Genomic DNA, 11,934 nt, shown 5'->3' with positions numbered 1-11,934 from the left:
ATAGTGATTTTAAGTAATAAAAAAATTTCGAACAAAATCCGACTACTGGAAGTAGAACTTTTGTCTTGTGTAAGTTTCCCTACATTTGCACTCAATTTGTATCGAAAATGCTATCATAACCGGTATGTGTTAACGTGTATGTATGTTTAATTATCGAATTTTGTTTTGTGACCTGCTTATATTCCTCAAATACATAGTTAAAGTCACGAGTTGGTCACATCCGAATTTTTTTATTCTGGTTTGTTTGTGTATGAAATTCATACACCATACACTATGAAAGCACTTAATTTTTATTACACAACTCTTATACGTTTCACTTACGATTAAAATTCAGGAAAAAGTTTGCCTCTTATCCGATCGTTTCATACTTTGCCATATTGCTCATTTTGGTCATCAATATAAGTAAATGGAGCCTCCGCCATTACGATGGTGCAAATATATCGTGTAAGACGCGTTTGTAATTTGCCCGCCGACATTCTATTTGACGTTTGTTTATTAGTTTTAAACATAGATGGCGATAGTAAAAAAAAATTATTGGTGTTTTTATTCAAAATAATAATTTTATATACAAATTATAGAAGAGGTATGTTTTTATTATTTATACTCATTTCATTACCAATAATTCAATAAATTAGGTTACATATCAATTTTCAGTGATTTTAATTCTTTTATTTTTTAAAAATAGCCATTATTTTTACTAACCTCTTCTTAGTTCAGCATCAATTTTTATTATTAACAATTTTATACGTAGGCAAGAAAAGTCGATCTTGCTAAAATCGTTCAAGCTGGAGTCGGAGTCAGTAAATTTAGATCTGACTCCACAGCCCTGTATTTAAACAATATTTCGTGTCATCTATTTTTAAAGAAAATTTATGAAATCAACATTCAGTTAGACCAGTGGTTCCCAAACCTATTTTGTCCATGGACCTCTTAAAGCAAAAACCTGACCATGAACCCCCAAGTGAAATAATGCATAATATAAAAATTATAAATTTATTTTTGATGTCTTGAATAGTAGATGGTGACATAAAAATAAAAAAATTGAAATATATATAAAGTAGTACTTATTGAAATTATAATTTTTGTTTTAAAATACAAAAACATTTTTTTTTCAATGAGATGGGTGAACCTGATTGGCTCTATGTTTGTGAGTAACATTCGTAAGTATCCACGAGCACTAATTTCCAGTCGTTTTCTTTTTGATTTCGTGATGAGATTCATAACTGCTACTAAATATGAAGATGGGAAAGCAATCAACAGCTTCTTTAGTGACTCATAATGCAGGATATAAAATTGGTATCTGTTTTTGAAACCAGAATTTGTGGTATTCTTGTTCAAACATTGGTTTCAGCTCCTCCGTTGTGGATAATGCAATAAATTGCTCCTGTATTAGTATGAATTCATCGGAGTTTGTGGGTCTACTTGTAAAAGGGTTCAACATCCAATCTGGGATAACTAAGTGAAGAATGTCTTCAAATCTTTAGCAGAGGTCGGAATAAAAAGCCGTTAAGTGTTGACAAAAAGCAAGCAAATCTTTATCTCGTTTTTGCAATTTTGGAAACTCTCCCCAAGTTTTGTTTGTATGGAAAAATTTTTGTAACAAACGCAAATATTACACTTTTAGTTTTGATTAAATATAATTGATCACTTTGCAGCCTTAAATTTGGCAAATAGGTCAGTCATATAAGCTATGTAAATTTTTGAATTAATTAAATTGAGCCCCAAATCATTGTCTTTATTTCCAGGAATTCCATAGCTGAATCAAAGAGTGCATAAAACCGAACCAAACATGCACTTTCACATAGAAAACCAAGGAACTTCGTTGTTAAATAGAAAACGATTATGGTTTTCATAATTTTCCAAACAAAGTTGAGCAAATAATCTTTCATTAAAAGCACTCCTTTTGATTTTATTGACTGCTGTGATGACATAATCTAGTGAGCTTTGCTAGCGTTGACTAAGATTTTTGGCGACTAAATGGTGTCGATGAATCACACAATAGATATTTTTATATTAAACCTTTCGTGGACCTCCTGACGTAGTCTACGCACCCCCAAATTATTTTTAATTTAACGTAGACCTCTTTAGTGGTCACAGGGACCCCTGGGGGTCCAAAAAAACCACTGAGTTAGACCTTCTATCTATAAAGTAGCTAACATAAATTTCACATACAAGGTGAAAATCACATTGGATAAGTTCTTTTTAGTTTATCTCATCTTCGTGTTTATCCGTCTAAAATACATTTACATAGCTTTAGAGGTTGTTGTTACATTTCACTAAGCCAGAAATAATCAAAATTATTGTTTACTATTTATGTATTTGGTTTCCTTAAATATGTAGCGTGATTAAAGATACTTATATTTTATTTTATTCCAATGAAAAATATACAAGATAATAATATACACAAAAAGAAACTTATAAGATACATTATAAAGTGGTATGTTGCTCAATATGCAATGAATCTTAACTATTGAAATAGCACTATCTTCTAAAACCGCCACCGCCAGAATTATTTTGGTTCTGTGAAAGAAATGCTAAATGACCCTTTGGACATTTATTGGCATAATGTCCCTTATTTCCACATTTAAAACAGGTAATTTCTTCAATTGGTTTTGGCGGTGGGCGTAAGCCCTGATATTTAATTATTTCTTCATTGGCATCAACGGGTTTGATGTACCCTAGAGCGCGATACTTTGCCTCTTCTTGTCTTTGAGCTGCTTCTTTCAACTGTAACAAGCATATTCGATATATTGTAACTATTTAGAATATAATTTAAGCGAAAATTCTTATAATTTAAATTACTTCAGGTGGCATTTTGAGGCAGTATGATGCTTTATGTCCAATTTCTTTGCAATAGTGACAAATTGGTTGACGTTTCGCATCTTTCGTAGGTTCAGGTGGTGCGGGTAATTCGAAACGAGGATGTATATATTTGCAACTTGATCCATCAGGGCAAAACCCAGCTATGTAATTACTACAAATCACACGCCGCACATGACGGTGACGACAATGAGGTCCATGCCTGCAGAAACCTCTATCATACCTATAGAAGATATTTCAGTGTGAAAATGGGATTAAAGAAAATTATGCAAGTAAATAACGAATGAAGAACTCACCAAGGACAATCTTTTATTTTACTCTCAGGATCGATATGCAAAAATGGACATTCTTTATTGTGACACGCGTTAAATCTGGAATAAAAGTAGCATTCTGGCATTTTTGACATGTCGTATTCGTGCAAAAATTCGCACTGATCTCCTTTTTTGCAAAGTCCTCTGAGCCAATGCTTACACACGACAGTTCTATCTCCTCGAACATGACGGAATGGACAAGCCGCTTCTTTATCACACCCAGGTCCATTTGGCATACTATAAAACTCGCACACAGCAGCTGTAGATTCTAAGACAAATAATAATTAAAAGAATATTTGTTTCATTGGAAACTTTCTGGGTCATGAAAATGGGATTTATAATCAAATTTGCATTTACTACTACTTACAAACCCAATATTGAATACATGTAAAGCGAATATGTTCCTTGTTTTCAGGATGAATTATGGAACCATACAAAAGTGAAAGAATCAACAAGTAAAATACTAGAATATTGTTTATTTTTGGTTCTATGTGAAAATTGGTCACGAAATGACTGGTTATCGAAAATTGCAGACACCGAAAACTTTGATCATAAAAAATTAAGCACATGGAAAAAAGCGGACACGCAAAATACTATTTTATCTTCCATTTTTTAGTTTTAAAAATATTCAAACGAAATAGTAGATTTCTTGCAATTATAATTAGTGAACAAGAAGTAAATGACGCTTCAATATAGTCCAGAATCTGTTGACTAACATTAATTTTGTCCAAGTCAAAAATTGTAATGTTAGTGATAATATGATTCACGAAGCATTTAAATTTAAGTTGTAAACCCATAGACGCAACAACATGCGCGGGGCACGTAGCAAAGCTGTTATAGCGAATCACATAACCTAAAAAACAAACAATGAGTGAAAAGTATGGAATGGAAATACTAACTATCCATTCCAGGAAATGGAAGTGGAAGGGCTCCATATTGCTCTTCGAGAGCCACCTCTACGTCGAATTTGAGATGTTCTACACTCGCCACCAGCACCTCCATCTTGGCGTTGACAGCTACCTAATATTGCCGACGATGAACGGATGAACCACCAAACAAGCGTAAATACTACCAACTCACTCGGACGAAAAACAAAACTGTCACTAATTGCTTCAGATTTATTCAATTTGGTGTAAAACAAAGTGAAGGTGTGTAATGCTGCATTTATACGATGCCAATTTTTAAGAAATTCCACCAAACCAAGCTAATATTGGTTAAAAGTATGCCGATCTTCTTCTTCTTATGCCAAATCCGTACGCGAATACTATGGGGAGACATTATTTATAGCCCGTAAGAATTATGCCCCAGGCAAGCCGAAATAATTTTTCGAGCTCGAGTCCTTTCCATCATCTGATGTTTCGAAGCCAATAGAGTATCTTTTTCCCAAGACGCCGTGTGCCTTCTACTTTCTCCTCCATTTTTGTTTGTAAAAGGCGATACTTGGGGTCACAATATTTCATTTTTCGGCGCTTTACCGTTTCAAAAAGGTCTCCCCTTTTTGAAGCAGCTGGATGAAAGTTCCGTTTTCTTCACATTCCCCTTCCATGAAATATTTAACATCCTCTGGTAGCACCACATTTCAAAGGACTTTAGCTTATTCAAGCTTGCCACGAATAGCATCCAAGTTCCGTATCCATACAGCTACACTGACCATTCGAAAACATAATTTCATAGACAAGCTTCGACAATATGTACAAAACATTTTTTATGCAGCCGAAGACAATTTTTGTAATTTCAATCTTTCGTAATTACATTTCGGAACTGTATTGATTTTATTGTAAATTATCTATAATTGTAATAATTATATCTGTGCTCCTAAGTATTTGTATCGATTATCAGCGCATACTTAAATTTAATGGGTTCGTCTTTTTCTTACTTATTATGATTGCTTTTGTTGTTGTTTTTTATATTGATGGGCAGACCCCATTTGTCTGTCTGTGTGTCTCGAATAGGCTCCTAAACCACTGAACCGATTACGATGGAACTTTCAAGATTTGTTGTATGATTACTGTGATTTGATTGTGAAGATTTGATTACTGTGAAAAAAAATCGCCCAAAAACGGGAACGGAAAAAACGGGAATGAGTGTCATTGCAACGCAATAATTTTAAATGTGTTCGCTGCCTGCGTTTTTCCGACAAATGGAAACGGGAACGGGAACGAAAACGGGAACGGGAACGAGAACGGAAACGGGAACGGGAATTGCATGCGTTATTGTGACATTGCAACGCATGCCGGGTTCAGCTAGTATTTCATAAAATAATATTCGGTTATCTTTTTATCTAGGGGGATTCATGAAACAGATTCTAATAATTTTAGGGTAACTAATTTACTTTCAGAAAATACATAATGTTAAGTCGATGATGTTAATCTTGATTCATTTATCTCGTAATATTAGACAAATGAAATTTTAATTCACCAATACTAATAGGGCATAGGTAATATTACCTTTTGAGGGGAAAAACTTTTTAAACATTTTAGCGATAGTGTTGTAAGTATGTAGGTTGATTTAAACGAAATAATACTTAATTTCATCGGTTTAATCGAAATTTGTTCAATTTCAGCGTATATTTGGCCAGTGTTGTGCGGAGGATGGAGGGTGTGAGAGGACAGCAAATCAATAATATTCGTACATGCGCTGATTGACTGAAATTTGAGCGCGTTCAAAACACACCGGCTTTTACCGTCGTAATATCAAGTTTACCATTGAAACAACCGTTTAGGTGAAAATGTCTTTTTTCACCGGAGGAATTGTTTAAATTGATTCCGCCGTCTTTCAAGTTTGCAATCGATATTGTGAATTTCATACGTGATGGGCGATAGCTCCGGCCGGGGCTATAAGCACATCAGCCGAAATGCTGGAGGAGACTTCCTTTGCGCGAATGGGTTTCATCACGTATCTCCACCGGTGGACAAACACAGGAGGATACAGTTCGCAATGGTCGTCGCTGGACTGGGATTTTTATTGCCGTACAATTGGTATTCAATTAATTTTATTTAATAGCTGAAAATGAGAACGAAACTGAAATCCACTATTTTTTGTATTAAACAAATCTGTATTTGAAATTTCGAATTAAGTATCGAATTTTTGGGGGTTCAAAAAATCTCGAAATATCCTCATATACATGTACATACATATATTGCAACATCAAATATGATAAATTATAACATATTTTTGAAATGTATTAAGGAAAACTTACAAACTGACCAATGCAATTTTGAGTAAAAAATATATTGTTTATTAAAAGAATTATGCTAACCAATTTATTAACACACAATGTTTGGAATATACATTTTAAGTGTATAATTTAAATTTAACATTCAAGATTGGTCACAATATCGTTACCTTACTTTGAAAAGGTCCTAACAGATAGAACAGGTGCAGTTAGAACCTTTTAAAAATAAGGTTACGATATTATAAAGTACTATATTATGTACATATTTCATGATTTACACAGGTAAAAAAAAGAAACGTATTTTCTCCCCTCGAAACGTGTCCATTGATGTACACAATAAATATTTTTACTTCAAGTACAGTTTCAATGTATGAGTATTAATTTCCCATACCTTTTGTGAGATAAAACATAAAGTTTATTTAAAAAAATCTTTCATTGTAATGAAAGATGCTTCTGTAATTATATTATTTATTTTTATTTCAGTTTTATTTTTGCTGTGGACTTTTTTCAAGAACGATACCCTAACACTACTATAATGTTCGATATGTCGATGGTATACATAATATCGGCATTTTTTGCAGTGTTGTTGAATAATGTGTTTGTGGAGGTTTTACCCCTGAATACCAGAATAACGTTTGGTAATAATTATGATATTATACATTAAATGAATTGACATAACAAATACACATACTAATATTTTCCAAAATACATTGTGGTTTTAGGGTACGCTGTAGCATTAGTGACTTTGATATTTGTTGCTCTTTTTGAAATTGATTTGGAGTCATTTTCTCAGAAGACCGCTTATCACGTAAATCTAATAGCTCTCGCTACGGTTGCATTAGGATGTACTATACAACAATCTAGTTATTATGGCTATACAAGTATGCTCCCAATGCGATACACTCAGGCAGTTATGACTGGCGAAAGTAAGGAAATTTAAATAGTCAATTGTAGAGATATGTAATTATAATTTAAACAGATAAACATAGTAAATTTAATTTTCCAGGTGCAGCTGGTGCATGGGTTTCCACTAGCCGTATTGTAAGCAAGCTCCTCTGTGAAGATGAAAAAGATGGCACAGTGGTATTTTTTGGAATTACAATAGTCACACTTATACTTTGCTGGGTTTTATATATCTTAGTAAGAAAGACCGCATTCATCGAATTTTATATAACCCTGTGTCAAGAATCACGCAAGAAAATTATTTTGGAACCCACTGAAGATGCTGGATTGGTGAGCGACAAATTTAAATTATTTTACATATGCATATTAAAAAAAATTCGGATGTGACCAACAGACGACTTTATCTATCTATTTGAAGAATATAAGAAGGTTACAAAACAAAATTCGACAATTAAACATACATACACGTTCACACATACCGGTTATGAGAGCATTATCGATAGAAATTGAGCGCAAATGTAAGGAAACTTACACAAGACGAAAGTTTTACTTCCGCTTGTCGGATTTTGTTCAAATTTTTTTTATTACTTAAAATCATTATACATACTATACACATTCAATATCAGGAAAATAAAAATAATTTAAAAAGTGAAAATAAAATAAAGAAATAATTTTAAAAATAATTACTACTTCCGGTTTACGAATTCTGACCACAACCTTATCAACTTTAAGTTAGGACATAAAGTATACATATATAAATTTTCAGCTTGATACGTTCCGGGGTGTGGAAAAAATCGTGTGGTCACGACATTTTTATAATTTTTCTTTGAAATATTCCACTTCCGGTTTATTAAATTTAGTGTTTTTTTTTCATCATATTGACACAAGGATTATACTTGAATTTTCTTGGGAAGAAAACACATGTTTAAGGGGTCGAAAAAATTAATGGAAGAAAAATCGAACAAGAGTAAACTGCCACTTTCGGTTGACGGATGCTCACCATATTTTATATATAACTTGGTATTAAGCTCAAACTTCTAGATATGAAATTTCAGTTCAATAAACCAAAAGGTTTCTGAGAAAAACATGATAAAACTCGATTCTCTAGAGTAAAATTCTCCGACACACACACACATTTTTTTCTAGATCATGAAAACGTGATCAGTGATCGATTCTGAGTTCAAATCAGTCAAAAACTCGAGTTCGAATTTTCGCATGATCACAAAACTTCATCTATTGTTACTACGTAAATACATAATCTTAATGTTGAATTTTCTCATCATCACAAAACTTTATCTATTGATAATACGTATAAAGAAAAATAAGTGATATACGAACCGATTAAAACGTGTTATAGATTGATTTGGAAGCAAACGATGCATTGAGAGGTCAACGTGGAAAATTCAAAATCCAAATTGATAAAACGGCATCCGGTAGTTCTGCAAACTTCGAAGACAACGCAAGGAATCAAAACTCTGGTGAATGATTTCACTAGATTCATCCTCAGTATTATCAAATTTGGAAATAAATAACAATTATGTATATATTAATTTTAGAGAGTCAATTTTCATCGTTGAGCTTTGCAAATCCCGTGTACGAACCAACCAGCAAAGGAATCACTGGTATAAACGAATCAACGCTGCAAGTATCTGGTCCGACTTTTAAAGTAGAAGACGTTTTGATTAAAAATCAAAGCATCGGTAGCACTCGAGGGAAAACTTGGACTAGTATTAAAAGTAAGAACAATAAAATTCGCTTAATCAAATTTTAACAAAACCCGTACAAAGCTTACAAGGAATTAAATTTTTTAGGTAGTTTGAAAGCTCGTTGGCTTATTGCGCAGCAAATATATCCCTACATGGTCTTTATAGCACTAGCATATTTTGTATCTATGTGTTTGTATCCTGGAATTCTCTCTGAAATTGTAAGTTGCCGGTTCGGTTCTTGGATGCCAATTATACTCATGACCACATTCAACATTGGAGACTTTTTGGGCAAGGTAATTAATTTATTCCATTTTATCTACATAAATATATATATATATATATATATATATATATATATATATATATATATATATATATATATATATATATATATATATATACATATATGTATTATTGTATTTTTGACCGTTATCGTACACTCGTCGCATTGGAGCGATCTGTAATGACGAGTGTATATTGATTGTAACAATAAAATAAAATACATAGAATATTTTTGTTTGTATTTCAATGAGAAATTTGTTTATAGATATTTTCACCGACTGTATCAGAATGGGCAAGAAGTAAATTAGCTGCATGGTGTTCGCTTCGACTCCTTTTGCTACCGTTGATTTTGATGTGTTGTGCTCCACGAGGAGCTCCGCATGCTGCTGCCACAGGCGATATGGGTCCGATCGTACTATCATTACTTTTAGGAGCAACTGGTGGTGCTTTAGGAGCTGCTCCAATGCTCGCCGCTGGGCAACGAGTGCGAAATGGTGCACGTGAAATGGCTGGTAAGTGAAATTTCTGGTTTTGCTTCTATTGTGTAACGGAATAGGTATTTACAATTGTTATTTTTAGGCAACATCATGACATTGTCGTATAATATAGGCCTGACGGCTGGATCGTTAGTTGCTTATCTATTGGAGGCAATGCTGGGTCCGCAGGTGGTGAATCCTTGCGGATCTGTTTACCCGACAATTGGATCTGTAACCAGAGCGATTTTTACAACTCCGGCAAATCTCACAACTGCAATTGAAATGACAACTAGCGCTAGTATGCTGTCTACAACAACTTCAAAAAATATATCTTACTTAAGCACTAGTGAAACGACCCCACTTCTCTATACTGATAATAATCCGACAAATATTATTTACTCTACCCTTGCGAACAACGTTTCAAGTTCAGTTTCTTCCTCCTCGATATTTTTATATTCAATCATTAATCATATCTCATCTACAGCCTCTTGGTCTGATGAATAAATACTGTACAAAATATTGTTTTAAAAATTGCTATCGATAGCGTATTTTGCTTATAATTAAAAAAAAACATAATTTTACACTTCTCTATTCCTAAAAAAAAAAAACAAAAAAAAAGAGCTCGTAATATTCGCAGTATTATTTAGCAACTAAGTTGATGTTTATTTGTAACGTCTTGTTACAGCTCTTTAAAATGTTTTAAATTTAAAAATCACACATCTTTCAATGATCTTAGAAACTTTGTATGTATAATTTAAAATAAATATAAAATATTTGATTGAAATATAATAAATATGTGTAAGAAATTAATTATGAACTACATACATTTTAAAAGATGGCTTTAAAAATAAATATATTTAATTTATTAAAATCAAAAACCGAGAGGAAAAATACTTGTAAAAACGTTGACTGTAAATTGTTCAAGAAAAATTGAATAACAATGGACTGAGAAGATGATTATCATAATTTTTATATTGTAATGTATACGGAAGTAAGTAGATATTGTATAATTTATAGGCAATTGTTATTGTAGTGATACATAATTTCTGTGATTAAAGAGATATTTATCTTAAAAATCATAAAATAACCAAAAATAAATGTAACACTATTAAAAGATTACAATGTGTACAAAGTCGAAATTTTAAAATTTTATTGGTTGTGTTTGTATGTATATAATGTATAATACTTGGTGTTTGCATGCGACCTATAATATTTGAACATTTAAAGGCGTCTGAAAGGGTTTGGGCAAATTTGTGTTTTTAATTATTCATTTTTGTGCATTTCGTGATAATTATATTATTCGTAAGGAATCGACATATAATTGGAAAACTGTTGAAAAGCTCATTAATGAGCTGTAATGCATACAGAATGTTTCCTTTAGTCTCATATTATTATTATTTTGTCAAATATTATTACTGTGATATTATTTAAGAATGATGTTTTTGTAAATAGATTATCGAGTGTATAAATTTGTCATATTAGTGAAGATCTTTTATTTTATTGTTGTATATGCATATGAAATTGCAAAGTATCTACGTATAACAAAGTGTAATACTTTTATGTAAACTTTCAAACAACTGCTTGGAGCACAAAACTATTAATTTTAATAATCACTCACAGCTGTGTCCGTCCAAGTCCACTTTTTTAATTCCGATTTATATACACGTTATGTTTATTTTAAAAAATTATGATTATGAAAAATAAATACGTTTTTTTGGTGATCGGATAAATGCTCTAAAGAGAGCCGCACTCTCAACAAATTCAAACTTTAAAAGACGCTCAAAAAGAACTAAAGAACTATAGCAATATAATTCCACAAAAAAGCGTTAAGGGGTATTTGTATGTTATTTGAGGGTGCTAACCCTTTTTTGTGGCGTAAGTTCTTCTTTGAAAATTAAGATTTTTCGAAACTGCGCCACTATTCAGTGCAATTCAGTGCATTCTTTGGGGAACAGTATTTTTTTATCAATTGAATGTATTGTAATTAATTTACTTTAAAAATTAACACATTCAGTATTTTCAGAATTTCATGTGTACAATAAAATTCAGAAAATAATTTAACTACTTATGTTTTCCAGTTAGGAAGTGATTATATTTTGATTAAAAATGTATGTAGCTGGCATGCTTTTAATGAAACCCAATATCCATATATTTTTATGACGAAGAAAATGTGTGTATATCACAATAGTATATAGTGTATAATGTATTTTCTAAATAAAGATAGTGCATCTTTTTCGTTTTGTTTTGTATGTACATAAATC

General features: G+C 32.1%; 2 protein-coding genes across 2 annotated transcripts; one reads left to right on the top strand and one right to left on the bottom strand.

The window, feature by feature from the left end:
- Positions 1–1,201: 1,201 nt before the first annotated feature.
- On the bottom strand, positions 1,202–4,385 carry Clp (Cleavage and polyadenylation specificity factor subunit 4). The gene is made up of 4 exons (XM_077436827.1): positions 4,031–4,385; positions 3,117–3,399; positions 2,803–3,043; positions 1,202–2,727 (listed from the first exon to the last, which is right to left on the bottom strand). The coding sequence occupies exons 1-4, from the start codon at positions 4,131–4,133 to the stop codon at positions 2,482–2,484; spliced, it is 873 nt and encodes a 290-aa protein (XP_077292953.1). The 5' UTR covers positions 4,134–4,385; the 3' UTR covers positions 1,202–2,481.
- Positions 4,386–5,201: 816 nt separating this feature from the next.
- On the top strand, positions 5,202–10,269 carry Ent3 (equilibrative nucleoside transporter 3). Its single transcript, XM_077436826.1, has 10 exons — positions 5,202–5,625; positions 5,695–6,109; positions 6,790–6,944; positions 7,029–7,232; positions 7,313–7,539; positions 8,567–8,687; positions 8,766–8,945; positions 9,021–9,208; positions 9,463–9,709; positions 9,777–10,269. The coding sequence occupies exons 2-10, from the start codon at positions 5,943–5,945 to the stop codon at positions 10,175–10,177; spliced, it is 1,890 nt and encodes a 629-aa protein (XP_077292952.1). The 5' UTR covers positions 5,202–5,625; positions 5,695–5,942; the 3' UTR covers positions 10,178–10,269.
- Positions 10,270–11,934: the final 1,665 nt, after the last annotated feature.

The sequence above is a fragment of the Arctopsyche grandis genome, chromosome 8 (assembly GCF_051622035.1).
Source record: "Arctopsyche grandis isolate Sample6627 chromosome 8, ASM5162203v2, whole genome shotgun sequence".
NCBI lineage: Eukaryota > Metazoa > Arthropoda > Insecta > Trichoptera > Hydropsychidae > Arctopsyche > Arctopsyche grandis.
Note: the sequence above shows the minus strand (reverse complement) of the source record. Positions and strands in the feature narration are given on the sequence as shown.